This window comes from Squalius cephalus, assembly GCF_949319135.1.
Source record: "Squalius cephalus genome assembly, chromosome: 16".
In the NCBI taxonomy this organism is placed as follows: Eukaryota; Metazoa; Chordata; class Actinopteri; order Cypriniformes; family Leuciscidae; genus Squalius; species Squalius cephalus.
In genome coordinates, this window is record NC_137137.1 from 175,001 (window position 1) to 195,000 (window position 20,000).

General features: G+C 49.1%; 1 protein-coding gene across 1 annotated transcript in view; it reads right to left on the minus strand.

Annotated features, from left to right (window-relative positions):
• Positions 1-7,873: 7,873 nt before the first annotated feature.
• cdo1 (cysteine dioxygenase, type I) overlaps positions 7,874-20,000 on the minus strand; it is a 22,827-nt gene continuing 10,700 nt past the window's right edge. Inside the window, exons 3-5 of the mRNA XM_079896491.1 lie at positions 18,878-19,035; positions 14,606-14,775; positions 7,874-8,522 (exon numbers count right to left, since the gene is read on the minus strand). Of these exons, the coding sequence (XP_079752617.1) occupies positions 8,493-8,522; positions 14,606-14,775; positions 18,878-19,035 (358 nt within the window). The 3' untranslated portion in view covers positions 7,874-8,492. The remainder of the gene's footprint in view (positions 8,523-14,605; positions 14,776-18,877; positions 19,036-20,000) is intronic.

Genomic DNA, 20,000 nt, shown 5'->3' on the forward strand with positions numbered 1-20,000 from the left:
GACAGGAATGGCAGTGGAGTGAGGACAGAGGACAGGAATGGCAGTGGAGTGAAGAGAGAGGACAGGAATGGCAGTGGAGTGAGGAGAGAGGACAGGAATGGCAGTGGAGTGAGGAGAGAGGACAGGAATGGCAGTGGAGTGAGGACAGAGGACAGGAATGGCAGTGGAGTGAGGAGAGAGGACAGGAATGGCAGTGGAGTGAGGAGAGAGGACAGGAATGGCAGTGGAGTGAGGAGAGAGGACAGGAATGGCAGTGGAGTGAGGAGAGAGGACAGGAATGGCAGTGGAGTGAGGACAGAGGACAGGAATGGCAGTGGAGTGAGGAGAGAGGACAGGAATGGCAGTGGAGTGAGGACAGAGGACAGGAATGGCAGTGGAGTGAGGAGAGAGGACAGGAATGGCAGTGGAGTGAGGAGAGAGGACAGGAATGGCAGTGGAGTGAGGACAGAGGACAGGAATGGCAGTGGAGTGAAGAGAGAGGACAGGAATGGCAGTGGAGTGAGGAGAGAGGACAGGAATGGCAGTGGAGTGAGGAGAGAGGACAGGAATGGCAGTGGAGTGAGGAGAGAGGACAGGAATGGCAGTGGAGTGAGGAGAGAGGACAGGAATGGCAGTGGAGTGAGGACAGAGGACAGGAATGGCAGTGGAGTGAGGAGAGAGGACAGGAATGGCAGTGGAGTGAGGAGAGAGGACAGGAATGGCAGTGGAGTGAAGAGAGAGGACAGGAATGGCAGTGGAGTGAGGAGAGAGGACAGGAATGGCAGTGGAGTGAGGAGAGAGGACAGGAATGGCAGTGGAGTGAGGACAGAGGACAGGAATGGCAGTGGAGTGAGGAGAGAGGACAGGAATGGCAGTGGAGTGAGGAGAGAGGACAGGAATGGCAGTGGAGTGAGGAGAGAGGACAGGAATGGCAGTGGAGTGAGGACAGAGGACAGGAATGGCAGTGGAGTGAGGAGAGAGGACAGGAATAGCAGTGGAGTGAGGAGAGAGGACAGGAATGGCAGTGGAGTGAGGAGAGAGGACAGGAATGGCAGTGGAGTGAGGACAGAGGACAGGAATGGCAGTGGAGTGAGGAGAGAGGACAGGAATGGCAGTGGAGTGAGGAGAGAGGACAGGAATGGCAGTGGAGTGAGGACAGAGGACAGGAATGGCAGTGGAGTGAGGAGAGAGGACAGGAATGGCAGTGGAGTGAGGACAGAGGACAGGAATGGCAGTGGAGTGAGGAGAGAGGACAGGAATGGCAGTGGAGTGAGGACAGAGGACAGGAATGGCAGTGGAGTGAGGACAGAGGACAGGAATGGCAGTGGAGTGAGGAGAGAGGACAGGAATGGCAGTGGAGTGAGGAGAGAGGACAGGAATGGCAGTGGAGTGAGGACAGAGGACAGGAATGGCAGTGGAGTGAGGAGAGAGGACAGGAATGGCAGTGGAGTGAGGAGAGAGGACAGGAATGGCAGTGGAGTGAGGAGAGAGGACAGGAATGGCAGTGGAGTGAGGACAGAGGACAGGAATGGCAGTGGAGTGAGGACAGAGGACAGGAATGGCAGTGGAGTGAGGACAGAGGACAGGAATGGCAGTGGAGTGAGGAGAGAGGACAGGAATGGCAGTGGAGTGAGGAGAGAGGACAGGAATGGCAGTGGAGTGAGGACAGAGGACAGGAATGGCAGTGGAGTGAGGAGAGAGGACAGGAATGGCAGTGGAGTGAGGAGAGAGGACAGGAATGGCAGTGGAGTGAGGAGAGAGGACAGGAATGGCAGTGGAGTGAGGACAGAGGACAGGAATGGCAGTGGAGTGAGGAGAGAGGACAGGAATGGCAGTGGAGTGAGGACAGAGGACAGGAATGGCAGTGGAGTGAGGACAGAGGACAGGAATGGCAGTGGAGTGAGGAGAGAGGACAGGAATGGCAGTGGAGTGAGGACAGAGGACAGGAATGGCAGTGGAGTGAGGAGAGAGGACAGGAATGGCAGTGGAGTGAGGACAGAGGACAGGAATGGCAGTGGAGTGAGGACAGAGGACAGGAATGGCAGTGGAGTGAGAAGAGAAGACAGGAATGGCAGTGGAGTGAGGACAGAGGACAGGAATGGCAGTGGAGTGAGGAGAGAGGACAGGAATGGCAGTGGAGTGAGGAGAGAGGACAGGAATGGCAGTGGAGTGAGGAGAGAGGACAGGAATGGCAGTGGAGTGAGGACAGAGGACAGGAATGGCAGTGGAGTGAGGACAGAGGACAGGAATGGCAGTGGAGTGAGAAGAGAGGACAGGAATGGCAGTGGAGTGAGGAGAGAGGACAGGAATGGCAGTGGAGTGAGGAGAGAGGACAGGAATGGCAGTGGAGTGAGGACAGAGGACAGGAATGGCAGTGGAGTGAGGAGAGAGGACAGGAATGGCAGTGGAGTGAGGAGAGAGGACAGGAATGGCAGTGGAGTGAGGACAGAGGACAGGAATGGCAGTGGAGTGAGGAGAGAGGACAGGAATGGCAGTGGAGTGAGGAGAGAGGACAGGAATGGCAGTGGAGTGAGGACAGAGGACAGGAATGGCAGTGGAGTGAGGACAGAGGACAGGAATGGCAGTGGAGTGAGGACAGAGGACAGGAATGGCAGTGGAGTGAGGACAGAGGACAGGAATGGCAGTGGAGTGAGGAGAGAGGACAGGAATGGCAGTGGAGTGAGGAGAGAGGACAGGAATGGCAGTGGAGTGAGGAGAGAGGACAGGAATGGCAGCGGAGTGAGGACAGAGGACAGGAATGGCAGTGGAGTGAGGACAGAGGACAGGAATGGCAGTGGAGTGAGGAGAGAGGACAGGAATGGCAGTGGAGTGAGGACAGAGGACAGGAATGGCAGTGGAGTGAGGACAGAGGACAGGAATGGCAGTGGAGTGAGGAGAGAGGACAGGAATGGCAGTGGAGTGAAGAGAGAGGACAGGAATGGCAGTGGAGTGAGGAGAGAGGACAGGAATGGCAGTGGAGTGAGGACAGAGGACAGGAATGGCAGTGGAGTGAGGACAGAGGACAGGAATGGCAGTGGAGTGAGAAGAGAGGACAGGAATGGCAGTGGAGTGAGGACAGAGGACAGGAATGGCAGTGGAGTGAGGAGAGAGGACAGGAATGGCAGTGGAGTGAGGAGAGAGGACAGGAATGGCAGTGGAGTGAGGACAGAGGACAGGAATGGCAGTGGAGTGAGGACAGAGGACAGGAATGGCAGTGGAGTGAGGACAGAGGACAGGAATGGCAGTGGAGTGAGGAGAGAGGACAGGAATGGCAGTGGAGTGAGGACAGAGGACAGGAATGGCAGTGGAGTGAGGAGAGAGGACAGGAATGGCAGTGGAGTGAGGACAGAGGACAGGAATGGCAGTGGAGTGAAGACAGAGGACAGGAATGGCAGTGGAGTGAGGACAGAGGACAGGAATGGCAGTGGAGTGAGGAGAGAGGACAGGAATGGCAGTGGAGTGAGGACAGAGGACAGGAATGGCAGTGGAGTGAGGAGAGAGGACAGGAATGGCAGTGGAGTGAGGATGTGGACAGGAATGGCAGTGGAGTGAGGAGAGAGGACAGGAATGGCAGTGGAGTGAGGATGTGGACAGGAATGGCAGTGGAGTGAGGATGTGGACAGGAATGGCAGTGGAGTGAGGAGAGAGGACAGGAATGGCAGTGGAGTGAGGAGAGAGGACAGGAATGGCAGTGGAGTGAGAAGAGAGGACAGGAATGGCAGTGGAGTGAGGAGAGAGGACAGGAATGGCAGTGGAGTGAGAAGAGACGACAGGAATGGCAGTGGAGTGAGGAGAGAGGACAGGAATGGCAGTGGAGTGAGGAGAGAGGACAGGAATGGCAGTGGAGTGAGGAGAGAGGACAGGAATGGCAGTGGAGTGAGGACAGAGGACAGGAATGGCAGTGGAGTGAGAAGAGAGGACAGGAATGGCAGTGGAGTGAGGAGAGAGGACAGGAATGGCAGTGGAGTGAGGAGAGAGGACAGGAATGGCAGTGGAGTGAGGACAGAGGACAGGAATGGCAGTGGAGTGAGGAGAGAGGACAGGAATGGCAGTGGAGTGAGAAGAGAGGACAGGAATGGCAGTGGAGTGAGGAGAGAGGACAGGAATGGCAGTGGAGTGAGAAGAGAGGACAGGAATGGCAGTGGAGTGAGGAGAGAGGACAGGAATGGCAGTGGAGTGAGGAGAGAGGACAGGAATGGCAGTGGAGTGAGGAGAGAGGACAGGAATGGCAGTGGAGTGAGGACAGAGGACAGGAATGGCAGTGGAGTGAGAAGAGAGGACAGGAATGGCAGTGGAGTGAGGAGAGAGGACAGGAATGGCAGTGGAGTGAGGAGAGAGGACAGGAATGGCAGTGGAGTGAGGAGAGAGGACAGGAATGGCAGTGGAGTGAGGAGAGAGGACAGGAATGGCAGTGGAGTGAGGAGAGAGGACAGGACGCAGACGGATGATGTTTCGAAGATGGCGGTAAGCAGACCGGGTCACATGATCAACATGAGGCGTAGAAGAGAGGGTGCTCTCGAAGACTCTTCACCTGAGGGGACATGAAGGAGATATCAGTGGGAATAGAAAAATGATGGAGTTTGTTTAATGTTGATCTTGTACCTATAACAAGCAATTCTGTTTTATTGCTGTTTACTTTGAGGAAGTTTGAAGTGATCCAGGATTTTGTGTCAAGAAGACAGTTAGTAAGGGAAGGTTAGGGTTCGGTTTGGTTGAGAGATAGAGCTGGGTGTCCTCTGCGTAGCAATGGAAGTGAATCTGATATTTACGGAAGATGTAACCGAGGGGAAGAAGATAAATAATGAATAATGAAGGGGTCCCGGGACAGAGCCTTGAGGCACTCCTGTGATGACCGGGACCGAGCGGGAGGGGAAGGACTTTAACTGGATGAACTGAGTGCGGCCGGAGAGATAAACCAGATCAGAGGTGTGTTAGAGATACCAGTAGAGGAGAGTCTGTCTGGATCAGGCGGTGTGTGAAACTGAAGGCTGCACTCAGATCAAGCAGAAGGAGAAGGGAGAGTAATCCAGAGTCATCCGCTCGGAGAAGGGTTCGTGATGTTACGGAGAGCTGCTTCTGTGCTGTGAAGAGGCCGGAAACCAGACCGGAATTGTTCATCTAGATTATTATAGGAGAGATGAGCAGATGATTCTTTCAAGGATTTAGGAGATTTGAAATAGGACAAAAACTAGTTACAGCAGCTGTACACACACTCACTCACACACACACACACACACACACACACACACACACACACACACACACACTCACACACACACACACACACACACACACACACACACACACACACACACACACACACACACACAAGCACACACACACTCACTCACACACACACACACACACACACACACACACACACACACACTCACTCACACACACACACACACACACATACAGTGTTTGTTGCTATTTAGTTGCTTTACCTGAATGGTCTGTAACACACACACACACACACACCTTGTCTTGGGTGTGTTTTCATAACAACAGAACACAGAAAGGTGGATGATTTGATCATTCTGGAAAGAGCGAGTCAGTGTGAGTGTTCGTTCCTCCTGCAGATATGGGCAGATAAAGACACTGAGAGCTGATGATAATAACGCCTGTTATCGGCTGTGAATCATCCACTCCTATGGGAAGGTGTTACTGTGTTTCTCGAAACGTTTCGCACATGTGTGACCCTGGACCACAAAACCAGTCATAAGGCTACATTTTTTGAAACTGAGATTTATATATCATCTGAAAGCTGAATAAATAAGCTTTCCATTTATGAATGATTGGTTTGATAGGACAATATTTGGCCAAGATATAACTATTGAAAATCTGGAATCTGAGGGAGCAAAAAAATCCAAGTTTGTCAGCCAATCACACACACAAGTCCTTGATGTTTCTGCATCCACTCACAAAAATAATTTTTGGATATATTTACTGTAGGAAATTTACCAGATATCTTCATGGAACATGATCTTTACTTAATATCCTAATGATTTTTGCCATAAAATAAAAAATTATAATTTTGACCCATACACGTATTGTTGCCTATTGCCACAGATTTCCCCGTGCGACTCGTGACTGGGTTAGACTGGGTTAGACTGGGTTAGACTGGGTCGTGACTGGGTTTGTGGTCCAGGGTCACATTTCACTTGTTTTCACACACGGTCCAATTTTCTCAATGTTTTCTGCAAAACTCGACTCAGTGTCCTCATTTTGCCAGGAAAACACAAACACACAATATAATTACCTCAAGTGTCACACTGTGAACTCAGATAACACACATTTATCATGTGTAAACATTAGGAAGCAAAACTGATGACGCTCCAATCAGAATCTCAGGATTTGGCCGAGGATGCTGAATTATATGTTTTACTGTAATTAACAGTAAACTACTGTATTGCATTCCAAGTTCATATTTAATTCATTGGTATTTGACCTTTTCTAGCGCTTTTCTTCTTCTGAAAGATCTCTTTAAAGAATTCATGAAAATAGATTATGGTGAATTGTGTGTTAGCAGCAAACTGAAAAACTGTAATAATCTTCCACCTTTGATCCAGTTTCTGTGATGTGAGTCCTGCGGAAAAAACACAGTCATAATGTTTTATGGGTGTTTTCTCAACTGCGCTGATATGATAGTGATGAAAACATTGGGTTATGAAACCCGACGGGACCTTTCTCTCTCGACACCAGTGACGGGCCAGGCGTATCCCAGAAGCCCCTGCTGTTTGATGGGAATGCTGACGATACGTGACTGAATTCTGTTCTCAGAAGCTCAATGTTCCTGCTGTATTGATTTTGTTGGCACATAACTAATATGGCCATCCAATGGGAGCGAACGACACACACGTTACGCAACTCAACATTTGGCACAAGAGTGCATGAAGAAAACCCTTTTCCAGCACACGAGAGAACAGTCACACTGGATCAGAAGCTTCCAGACTCGAGTCAATACACTTCATTTCTACAGCGATTCATACAGGACAGATCCATCAGAGTAGCTTCGGTCATAATAAAGGGAATCAATAATGCAAACTTCATCAAATATGAGACAGAAGACAACAGAGTCATTATTCAGCCCAAGAATAGACTAGTCATCAATTAAATAACTTAATAAAGAAATTAAATGAGTGAAGAAATTAAACCAAACACCTTGTAATCACGGTTTGCTTTGCTTACATGATGGAATATCTTACATCTCGCAAGCTATTTTAGCAAAAATGATGTAACCAAATTCAAGGTTATTTTGGCTAGAAGTGTGTTACTCATAGTCGGACTATATCAGTTAACCGGTGAGATGACGGCTATTATTCCTGGATATGAAGTGCTGTTTAAACCCCCCAACAGGGAGTGAGTGATGTTGTGAATAATAATAGCACTTCAGTTGTTATTGGAATCTGCCCTTGCTTTTCATTGAATGATAATATTTTCCTCTGTAGCTTCAAGTTCATTCCTGCAAATATGATCCAGAATAAGAGCGTCTGCAGTGTCAATAAACCCAGCCAACAAAAATATGTTCTAAAAATCATGTGCTATGAAAGTTAAGAAAACGTTATTTCTCAATATTCTCTGAATGTTAAAAAAAAATCATGTTTTTTAAAATGTTTTAGAAAACGTTAAGGGAACATTCCATTGTATCATTCTTCAAACATAATGAGAACATTACTTTTGAACGTGCGGAAACAAGTAACAATATTTAAAAACATGTTTCAGGAACTCTCCGTGAACATTCTGTTACTCTGTTACCGTAAGCATGTTTGTTCCTAACTTCGAGGACAGAACGTTCCCTGTTCCCCGAGACGAGCTTCAACACGAACACGAGCAGCTTTACTTCAGATCATCAATAACCAGAGGAGTTGAAGACACAAAAAACAAACACACGTGGCTAAATGTTTTTTTATTTACTTGTTAAGACAAAAAAGTCATTTCCAGATTCAGGTCCATTTTAAATAAAAGCTCCAGTTTACAAATGCAGAGACTATAGACATCAATTACTGACAGCAAGATTCATAAAAATAAACTCTTCCATGCAAACGTTCATCTGGAAAGCGAATAAAAAAGCATGTGGAGGCCTGTGATTATCAACACACACACACACACACACACACCGATCGATGGAGAGCAAGTGCTGCGTTTCAGAGCGTTTCAGGACAGCGCTTTCAGAGGGACAAAGGGAAAGACAAATAGTTTCTTCTCATAAATTACAGACTTCCAACAAACAGCTCTCGTCCCGTACCAGCACAAAGAGCGATTACACAGGTCACAGACACACAGGAATGCTGGGAGAATGGCTTCTCCTCCAACAAAGAGCGGATTGACGCGCGGCTCATTCAGCAGCGCTAGCCAGCGTTAAACTAGGCCACGATTAAGCAACTTCAATCACCACCGAGACCCTCTTCTCTTCCCACTGTCCTTTGCCAATCTTAGAAAGTGTTGGATCAAGTTTTAAACATCATTTATGTGGAAATTTGGCCGTGAGTTCCATCGTCGTTCTCGCCGTCTCAGTTGTTTTCCTGTGAAACGGTTGTTTCCTGTAAAAAAACAACATAAAAGCGGTCAAACAAAAGCACAAGCTTCTAATTAACAGATAAAGACTTAAAACTTAAAAGCGAGTGAACGACGAGCTCATTGGCGCTTTGCTATCTTATCTTATCAAAGCACAGCGCTGGTGTTGAAACTGTTTTGTCCAGACAGCGATTTGGTCAAAGTAAAGTTATGCAAGCTGTGAATGCAGATAAGTTTGGCAGAAGTGGAGCACATGTGGAAGGCATTATCCTGCGGGAACAGACGTTACGTCACGGAGCGTTCAGGGCTCTACACACTCCGACTGAAGCCACACAACATCACTGCTAATACACTGATAACAGCTTATCTTCAGATAAATACATATTAACTTTACAGCCTGAGACTCTTTCTAAGGGTTCCAGTTCATTCAGATTCACCCGATTGATCTTATCGGATCGTTTGAGGCTCGTTTCTTATAAGGTGAAAACGTGAGCGTGAAAACACCCCAAAACCCTTTTTTTGAGATGTGATCTGATATGCACATCAATGAAAACACTAAAAGCACAATACATTTTACCAATAAGTGGAAATTGGTTATTTTTGTGTTTTTATGAGCAATTTCGTTCCCCCAGGTTGAAAAACAAAGTCAAAGCACCATCAGGGAATGTGAGGTAGAAGCGAGCTGGATTGTGTGATTGGCTGAATGTGTGAGGTAGAAGCGAGCTGGAGTGTGTGATTGGCTGAATGTGTGAGGTAGAAGCGAGCTGGAGTGTGTGATTGGCTGAATGTGTGAGGTAGAAGTGAGGCTTCGGAGTGTGTGATTGGCTGAATGTGAGGTAGAAGCGAGCTGGAGCGTGTGATTGGCTGAATGTGAGGTAGAAGCGAGCTGGAGTGTGATTGGCTGAATGTGTGAGGTAGAAGTGAGGCTTCGGAGCGTGTGATTGGCTGAATGTGAGGTAGAAGCGAGCTGGATCGTGTGTGATTGGCTGAATGTGAGGTAGAAGTGAGGCTTCGGAGTGTGTGATTGGCTGAATGTGAGGTAGAAGCGAGCTGGAGTGTGTGATTGGCTGAATGTGAGGTAGAAGCGAGCTGGAGTGTGTGATTGGCTGAATGTGTGAGGTAGAAGTGAGGCTTCGGAGCATGTGATTGGCTGAATGTGAGGTAGAAGCGAGCTGGATCGTGTGTGATTGGCTGAATGTGAGGTAGAAGTGAGGCTTCGGAGTGTGTGATTGGCTGAATGTGAGGTAGAAGCGAGCCGGAGCGTGTGATTGGCTAAATGTGAGGTAGAAGCGAGCTGGAGTGTGTGATTGGCTGAATGTGAGGTAGAAGTGAGGCTTCGGAGTGTGTGATTGGCTGAATGTGAGGTAGAAGTGAGGCTTCGGAGTGTGTGATTGGCTGAATGTGAGGTAGAAGCGAGCTGGAGCGTGTGATTGGCTGAATGTGAGGTAGAAGCGAGCTGGAGTGTGTGATTGGCTGAATGTGAGGTAGACGCGAGCTGGAGTGTGTGATTGGCTGAATGTGAGGTAGACGCGAGCTGGAGTGTGTGATTGGCTGAATGTGAGGTAGAAGCGAGCTGGAGTGTGTGATTGGCTGAATGTGTGAGATAGAAGTGAGGCTTCGGAGCGTGTGATTGGCTGAATGTGAGGTAGAAGCGAGCTGGAGTGTGTGATTGGCTGAATGTGAGGTAGAAGCGAGCTGGAGTGTGTGATTGGCTGAATGTAAGGTAGAAGCGAGCTGGAGTGTGTGATTGGCTGAATGTGAGGTAGAAGCGAGCCGGAGCGTGTGATTGGCTGAATGTGAGGTAGAAGCGAGCTGGAGAGTGTGATTGGCTGAATGTGAGGTAGAAGCGAGCCGGAGCGTGTGATTGGCTGAATGTGAGGTAGAAGCGAGCTGGAGTGTGTGATTGGCTGAATGTGAGGTAGAAGCGAGCCGGAGCGTGTGATTGGCTGAATGTGAGGTAGAAGCGAGCTGGAGTGTGTGATTGGCTGAATGTGAGGTAGAAGCGAGGCTTCGGAGCATGTGATTGGCTGAATGTGAGGTAGAAGCGAGCTGGAGCGTGTGATTGGCTGAATGTGAGGTAGAAGCGAGCTGGAGTGTGTGATTGGCTGAATGTGAGGTAGAAGCGAGCTGGAGTGTGTGATTGGCTGAATGTGAGGTAGAAGCGAGCTGGAGTGTGTGATTGGCTGAATGTGAGGTAGAAGCGAGCTGGAGTGTGTGATTGGCTGAATGTGAGGTAGACGCGAGCTGGAGTGTGTGATTGGCTGAATGTGAGGTAGAAGCGAGCTGGAGTGTGTGATTGGCTGAATGTGTGAGATAGAAGTGAGGCTTCGGAGCGTGTGATTGGCTGAATGTGAGGTAGAAGCGAGCTGGAGTGTGTGATTGGCTGAATGTGAGGTAGAAGCGAGCTGGAGTGTGTGATTGGCTGAATGTAAGGTAGAAGCGAGCTGGAGTGTGTGATTGGCTGAATGTGAGGTAGAAGCGAGCCGGAGCGTGTGATTGGCTGAATGTGAGGTAGAAGCGAGCTGGAGAGTGTGATTGGCTGAATGTGAGGTAGAAGTGAGGCTTCGGAGCATGTGATTGGCTGAATGTGAGGTAGAAGCGAGCTGGAGTGTGTGATTGGCTGAATGTGAGGTAGAAGCGAGCTGGAGTGTGTGATTGGCTGAATGTGAGGTAGAAGCGAGCTGGAGTGTGTGATTGGCTGAATGTGAGGTAGACGCGAGCTGGAGTGTGTGATTGGCTGAATGTGAGGTAGAAGCGAGCTGGAGTGTGTGATTGGCTGAATGTGTGAGATAGAAGTGAGGCTTCGGAGCGTGTGATTGGCTGAATGTGAGGTAGAAGCGAGCTGGAGTGTGTGATTGGCTGAATGTGAGGTAGAAGCGAGCTGGAGTGTGTGATTGGCTGAATGTAAGGTAGAAGCGAGCTGGAGTGTGTGATTGGCTGAATGTGAGGTAGAAGCGAGCCGGAGCGTGTGATTGGCTGAATGTGAGGTAGAAGCGAGCTGGAGAGTGTGATTGGCTGAATGTGAGGTAGAAGTGAGGCTTCGGAGCATGTGATTGGCTGAATGTGAGGTAGAAGCGAGCTGGAGCGTGTGATTGGCTGAATGTGAGGTAGAAGCGAGCTGGAGTGTGTGATTGGCTGAATGTGAGGTAGAAGCGAGCTGGAGTGTGTGATTGGCTGAATGTGAGGTAGAAGCGAGCCGGAGCGTGTGATTGGCTGAATGTGAGGTAGAAGCGAGCTGGAGTGTGTGATTGGCTGAATGTGAGGTAGAAGCGAGCTGGAGTGTGTGATTGGCTGAATGTGAGGTAGAAGCGAGCTGGAGTGTGTGATTGGCTGAATGTGAGGTAGAAGCGAGCTGGAGCGTGTGATTGGCTGAATGTGAGGTAGAAGTGAGGCTTCGGAGTGTGTGATTGGCTGAATGTGAGGTAGAAGTGAGGCTTCGGAGCGTGTGATTGGCTGAATGTGTGAGGTAGAAGTGAGGCTTCGGAGTGTGTGATTGGCTGAATGTGTGAGGTAGAAGCGAGCCGGAGTGTGTGATTGGCTGAATGTGAGGTAGAAGCGAGCTGGAGTGTGTGATTGGCTGAATGTGAGGTAGAAGCGAGCTGGAGTGTGTGATTGGCTGAATGTGAGGTAGAAGTGAGGCTTCGGAGCATGTGATTGGCTGAATGTGAGATAGAAGCGAGCCGGAGTGTGTGATTGGCTGAATGTGAGGTAGAAGTGAGGCTTCGGAGCGTGTGATTGGCTGAATGTGAGGTAGAAGTGAGGCTTCGGAGCGTGTGATTGGCTGAATGTGTGAGGTAGAAGCGAGCTGGAGTGTGTGATTGGCTGAATGTGAGGTAGAAGCGAGCTGGAGTGTGTGATTGGCTGAATGTGAGGTAGAAGCGAGCTGGAGTGTGTGATTGGCTGAATGTGTGAGGTAGAAGCGAGCCGGAGTGTGTGATTGGCTGAATGTGAGGTAGAAGCGAGCTGGAGTGTGTGATTGGCTGAATGTGAGGTAGAAGCGAGCTGGAGTGTGTGATTGGCTGAATGTGTGAGGTAGAAGCGAGCCGGAGTGTGTGATTGGCTGAATGTGAGGTAGAAGCGAGCTGGAGTGTGTGATTGGCTGAATGTGAGGTAGAAGCGAGCTGGAGTGTGTGATTGGCTGAATGTGAGGTAGAAGCGAGCTGGAGTGTGTGATTGGCTGAATGTGAGGTAGAAGCGAGGCTTCGGAGCGTGTGATTGGCTGAATGTGAGGTAGAAGCGAGCCGGAGCGTGTGATTGGCTGAATGTGAGATAGAAGCGAGCTGGAGTGTGTGATTGGCTGAATGTGAGGTAGAAGTGAGGCTTCGGAGCGTGTGATTGGCTGAATGTGAGGTAGAAGCGAGCCGGAGCGTGTGATTGGCTGAATGTGAGATAGAAGCGAGCTGGAGTGTGTGATTGGCTGAATGTGAGGTAGAAGTGAGGCTTCGGAGTGTGTGATTGGCTGAATGTGAGGTAGAAGCGAGCTGGAGTGTGTGATTGGCTGAATGTGAGGTAGAAGCGAGCTGGAGTGTGTGATTGGCTGAATGTGAGGTAGAAGTGAGGCTTCGGAGCGTGTGATTGGCTGAATGTGAGGTAGAAGCGAGCTGGAGTGTGTGATTGGCTGAATGTGAGGTAGAAGTGAGGCTTCGGAGCGTGTGATTGGCTAAATGTGAGGTAGAAGCGAGCTGGAGTGTGTGATTGGCTGAATGTGAGGTAGAAGCGAGCTGGAGTGTGTGATTGGCTGAATGTGAGGTAGAAGTGAGGCTTCGGAGCGTGTGATTGGCTAAATGTGAGGTAGAAGCGAGCTGGAGTGTGTGATTGGCTGAATGTGAGGTAGAAGTGAGGCTTCGGAGCGTGTGATTGGCTGAATGTGAGGTAGAAGCGAGCTGGAGTGTGTGATTGGCTGAATGTGAGGTAGAAGCGAGCTGGAGTGTGTGATTGGCTGAATGTGAGGTAGAAGCGAGGCTTCGGAGTGTGTGATTGGCTGAATGTGAGGTTTATTCATGAGAAAGAGCTTGATCTATCCAATCACTGCACTGTATTACGCATGAGATCATCGTATTACAGGAGAATTCAAACGACATGCGAGAGTGGTTTCTGCCTCCGCGATAAGTTTAACAACGCTCTCAGCGTGGATCATGTCGTTCATATACGGACCCGAGCGAGCGCGTTTCAAGCTTTTATGGACATATTTCATATACTCTAGTTCTCTAAACATGAACCAGCACTGTGTGTGCGCACATGTCTTCATCAGATGAAATATATGTGCGAATAAGGACACTGATACAGCCGTACGTCTGATCACGAACGCGACGACACGCGATGATGTAGTGGGCCTGGGCAAAGTAACTATGCCTGTATTCTGTTAAACTGACGCGTCGTTTGTTCAGAGACTGTAGTGCTCGTAAATGTACTGAAAAAATTGTTATTAGACCTTTTAAATGTTCTTCCGCGTTTCTCCCTCGTTTTGGCAGTTTGTTATATAGGGTCAGATTTTTAACCCTCAACTCTGTTTTTTTTCTCTCTGAGGTCATATTTTAATATTCATGTGTCTGTATAATAAGTGTTGCAGGTCTGTGTTTTATTGGTTGTTGTCTCCCCTCTTCCCACCCTCTACACTAGCACTTTTCCACAGCTTTACACGCCCATTTCTAGAGACTTTTTACAACTCTGAGGTGTGAACGACCAGGATAAAACGGGGGGTTTCATGACACTTTAAAGTCACCATGAAATAAAAACTAACTAAACTGTTTTTTTTCTGGAATATTACAGTGTTTATCATATATGATTTATGGGTGCACATCATTATTGTGTTAATAATCTTGAATCAGAATCAGTTCCTCTTGCAGCATCTCTTCTCTTCTCTGATGATGTGGGCGGGGCAACCTGTCACTCACATGAGCTCAGCCAATAGCAAACCACAACCATCCAATCAATTCCCTACGGACACAATTAAGCCCCACCCACATTTGTTCTTGTTCCAGAAGCGTTTCACTTGGAAATACGACACGATAGAGGAGAAAACACCAGCGTAACTTCAGTCTCATGATGACTTTAATTCTAGCACACAATCGACTGATGAAACGAGGATGAAGGACTCTGGCACACTCACATACGGTGTCCTCTCCCCGTATCGGCTCCAGAAGGTCATCCTGACGGCGTTGCGGTGTCCGGTGCGCTGGTCGAAGGTCTGGCAGGCCTGGAACGGGGGACTGTAGAGGTGAAGACTGACCGCGCTCTCAGTGTGACTGACGTTCTCCACGCGGTGAAGTCCGATGGAGTCTGGAACAGGGAAGCGTTTCAGGTCATGCAGATCAAAATTCTAATTGTCTGATCGGTTGCAAAAAAGCATTGTTGATGAATATAATATATTAATAAGAAATAAACACTTTTGGTATAAAATAAGATCAGTGATTTATTCTACTTTATGATGCTGGAAACTATTATCACCTGATCATCTTTGTTTCTGGTTTCCTTTGCAACAAATTAGGTGCTTTGTTAAACACTGTTAGACCACAAACTCATACAAAAAACCAAGAGTCAAACTGCGCAACTAAACGAAACACTGATCATCATAATGGTGACCAAACATTTTCAATAAAACATCAATATCTAAATCTCTGTTCATGTTCATGTTTCTGTTTTGAGTTCCATGCCGAGTCTCTTCACGTCATGCCTGCCAAGCCAGTGTCTGCGGACAAGATGGCCGCCGCACGTGTGTCTACTGAAGGGGTGGATTTTAATCAAGGTATTAATCAATATCTTTCCTTCTAAATATCACATGAGTTGAAAGACTTCTCTAGGCTAATGAGATTTTACTTTTTTATAGAAGTTACCAGTGTGGTATTCTCTAATGTCTGTATTAAATATCTGAGCGGTGACTGAAGGGTCTGGCCCACGCCAGTAATGCAGTAACAGTGCTTGCTTATTTAGCCGGCTTCCAGAAATGAAATATGGACACGTTTTGTTTGAGAGAGGTCTTCAACATGTGTTCAACCATATAAGGGTCATTGGAACCAATAGTTTCAGGGACCATTTCTTTGTTAAAGTCTTACTTTCCAGTTAGATTAAAAGTGTCCTCTCCTTGAGAGAAAGAACGTACTATCTTGATGTTTGGAGAAGACTCTCCTGTTTATAGTTAGAGCCTGGCCAAATCCAACCTTGAAGAAGCTGTGTGTCGGTGTGTGTGTGTGTGTGTGTGTGTGTGTGTGTGTATGTGTGTGTTAAGGCCTATTTATACTTCTGCGTCGAACTGCCGCCGTAGCTACGTCGTAGGCTGTGTGTAGCGCGCGTACCCCACGGCGTACCCTGACGTGCACCTCTCCAAAAATGTAACAACGCGTCAATTCTACGCGGACGCAAGCGCTGTGATTGGTCTGCCAGAACCCCTCCCTCGGGGTTTCACATGCTCCCTAGGTGCGTCAACGCGGACAACGACGCAGAAGTATAAATTAAAACCAACACGTTGCCTACGGCGTATAGGCTCCGGCGTAGGTCCGACGCAGAAGTATAATGAGGCCTTTAGTCTTCTTGGTTATAGGAGATTGACTGAGTTCTGGACAGGCTGGCGCCCAACAACCCAAATCTGCGACCTGGAAGGTCACGCCGTGCCGAACTTCAGGGTCCGAGTGTCTGCATCATCGATGGAGATCTGTCTCAGTCTATCTGTATATGTGTGGAAAATTACGGTTGATCTATTTCTTAGCCAAATGGGAGTCAAGGACGTAGCGTAGACCTTGGTGAAGGGTATAACTGCTGTGTGTGTGTGTGTGTGTGTGTGTGGGGGGGGGGGGGTGAAGGGTATAACTGCTGTGTGTGTGTGTGTGTGTGTGGGGGGGGGGGGGGGGGTGAAGGGTATAACTGCTGTGTGTGTGTGTGTGTGTGTGTGTGTGTGTGTGGGGGGGGGGGGTGAAGGGTATAACTGCTGTGTGTGTGTGTGTGTGTGTGTGTGGGGGGGGGGGGTGAAGGGTATAACTGCTGTGTGTGTGTGTGTGTGTGTGTGGGGGGGGGGGGGGGGGTGAAGGGTATAACTGCTGTGTGTGTGTGTGTGTGTGTGTGTGTGTGTGTGGGGGGGGGGGGGTGAAGGGTATAACTGCTGTGTGTGTGTGTGTGTGTGTGTGTGTGTGGGGTGAAGGGTATAACTGCTGTGTGTGTGTGTGTGTGTGTGTGTGTGGGGTGAAGGGTATAACTACTGTGTGTGTCTGTGTGTGTGTGTGTGTGTGTGTGTGTGTGTGGGGTGAAGGGTATAACTGCTATAACTACTGTGTGTGTGTGTGTGTGTGGGGGGGGGGGGGTGAAGGGTATAACTGCTGTGTGTGTGTGTGTGTGGGGGGGGGGGTGAAGGGTATAACTGCTGTGTGTGTGTGTGTGTGTGTGTGTGTGTGTGTGTGTGGGGGGGGGGGGGTGAAGGGTATAACTGCTGTGTGTGTGTGTGTGTGTGTGTGTGGGGGGGGGGGGTGAAGGGTATAACTGCTGTGTGTGTGTGTGTGTGTGGGGTGGGGGGGGGTGAAGGGTATAACTGCTGTGTGTGTGTGTGTGTGTGTGGGGGGGGGGGGGGGGGTGAAGGGTATAACTGCTGTGTGTGTGTGTGTGTGTGTGTGTGTGTGGGGTGAAGGGTATAACTGCTGTGTGTGTGTGTGTGTGTGTGTGTGTGTGTGTGTGTGTGTGGGGTGAAGGGTATAACTGCTATAACTACTGTGTGTGTGTGTGTGTGTGTGTGGGGTGAAGGGTATAACTACTGTGTGTGTGTGTGTGTGTGTGTGTGTTTGTGTGTGGGGTGAAGGGTATAACTACTGTGTGTGTGTGTGTGGGGGGGGGGGGGTGAAGGGTATAACTACTGTGTGTGTGTGTGTGTGGGGGGGGGGGGGGTGAAGGGTATAACTACTGTGTGTGTGTGTGTGTGTGGGGGGGGGGGTGAAGGGTATAACTACTGTGTGTGTGTGTGTGTGGGGGGGGGGGTGAAGGGTATAACTACTGTGTGTGTGTGTGTGTGTGGGGGGGGGGGGGTGAAGGGTATAACTACTGTGTGTGTGTGTGGGGGGGGGGTGAAGGGTATAACTAATGTGTGTGTGTAACTGTAAGCGCGGCGCCCTACGAACTCCTTGTGAGTCTTGAAGCTGAACTTCTGCTGATGACACTGCAAACTATCTTCAGTAAAAACATTATTTTATTTATTAGAATTCTGACTCGTCTTAAATTGACTGCACTTCTGACTCCGGGTCTTAATTAATCACATCTGGTCCTTGGGTCTTTAACTCTAAATCCCCTTACACTTCGGACAAGATGGCGCCGTTCCAGAGTCTCGTCCCAAGATGGCCGCAAGACTGGATGCCCACTGAAGCTCAGCAGGGTTGAGTCTGGTCAGTACCTGGATGGGAAACCTCCTGGGAAAACCAGGTTGGTGCTGGGAGAGGTGTTAGTGAGGCCAGCAGGGGGCGCTCACCCTGTGGTCTGTGTGGGTCCTAACACCTCAGTATAGTGACGGGGACACTACACTGTCAAAGAGCACCGTCCTTCGGATGAGACGTTAAACCGAGGTCCTGACTCTCTGTGCTCACAAAAAATCCCAGGATGTCCTTCGAAAGAGTAGGGGTGTAACGCCGGAGTCCTGGCCAGAATGTGCCTTTGTCCATCATGGCCTCCTAATCATCCCTATATATACTCATTGGCTTCATCACTGTCTCCAGCTGGTGTGTGGTCATCAGGTGGTGCTGCAGATTGGTGGTGGTTGAGGAGATTCCCCCCCTTCTCTGTAAAGGGCTTTGAGTGCCGGGAAAAGCGCTATATAAATGTAATGAATTATTATGATTATGAGCTCACTGCAGGCCACGACTCTATAGCTCCACCCAAGAACATTTAGGGGCAGGACAGCAGGTTCTTTGTTAGGGCCACTGAGGCCACGCCCCTGTGGCTGGCTCCGCCCACACTCACGGCCAGGCCCACCATTGCCATGTCCACGTTGTGTTCCCTGCATCCCTCCATCCCTCCTGAGCTTCTGTTGTCTTGTTTTGTTGTTTTAGTCATGTGACCCTGCCATGTGATCCCTTTTATGTGTCATGTTCTTATTGGTTCATTGTATCATTGTGCACAGGTGTCCCTTGTCTTATTACGTGTAACCACCGTTGGGAAGCGGCACGTCCATGTTCATGTTTCTGTTCTGAGCTCATGCCATGCCTTCGTTTTACGTTTGATCTTGTTTTGAGTATTAATAAACTGCACTTGGGTTCTACAACTTGCCATCAGTGTATTAAACAGCAGGTGTTCATCAGTTCATCATCAACACTCTTTAGAGTGGGACCATATGCACTCAGAGTTAATTTAACTGGGATTCTGATGTGCACAGATCCTGTATGTTTAAGAGTGTAATGTAATGTGATCCTCTCACCGTTGATGTAAGCGCACTGGTTCTCCAGCAGGACCCGCTGGGATTTCTGCACCATCCCGGCCGGAAGCTTGCGATCGGGCCACTCGAACATCGTCTCCTTCAGCTGACCCTGCAGGAGCTTCAGGAAGCAGTGCGCGTCTGTGTGATCGTGGATACTGCTGTAGAGGAGCAAACACAGCACACTCAGTGTGTGTGTGTGTGTGTGTGTGTGTGCGTCTGTGTGTGTGTGTGTGTGTGTGTGTGTGTGTGTGTGTGTGTGTGAGTGTGTGTGTGTGTGTGTGTGTGTGTGTGTGTGCGTCTGTGTGATCGTGGATACTGCTGTAGAGGAGCAAACACAGCACACTCAGTGTGTGTGTGTGTGTGTGTGTGTGTGCGTCTGTGTGTGTGTGTGTGTGTGTGTGTGTGTGTGTGTGTGTGAGTGTGTGTGTGTGTGTGTGTGTGTGTGTGTGCGTCTGTGTGATCGTGGATACTGCTGTAGAGGAGCAAACACAGCACACTCAGTGTGTGTGTGTGTGTGTGTGTGTGTGCGTCTGTGTGTGTGTGTGTGTGTGTGTGTGTGTGTGTGTGTGTGAGTGTGTGTGTGTGTGTGTGTGTGTGTGTGTGTGCGTCTGTGTGATCGTGGATACTGCTGTAGAGGAGCAAACACAGCACACTCAGTGTGTGTGTGTGTGTGTGTGTGTGTGTGTGTGTGTGTGTGTGTGTGTGTGTGTGTGTGTGTGTGTGTGAGTGTGAGTGTGTGCGTCTGTGTGATCGTGGATACTGCTGTAGAGGAGCAAACACAGCACACTCAGAGTGTGTGTGAGTGTGTGTGTGTGTGTGTGTGTGTGTGTGTGTGTGTGTGTGTGTGTGCGTCTGTGTGATCGTGGATACTGCTGTAGAGGAGCAAACACAGCACACTCAGTGTGTGTGTGTGTGTGTGTGTGTGTGTGTGTGTGTGTGTGTGTGTGTGTGTGTGTGAGTGTGAGTGTGTGCGTCTGTGTGATCGTGGATACTGCTGTAGAGGAGCAAACACAGCACACTCAGAGTGTGTGTGAGTGTGTGTGTGTGTGTGTGTGTGTGTGTGTGTGTGTGTGTGTGCGTCTGTGTGATCGTGGATACTGCTGTAGAGGAGCAAACACAGCAC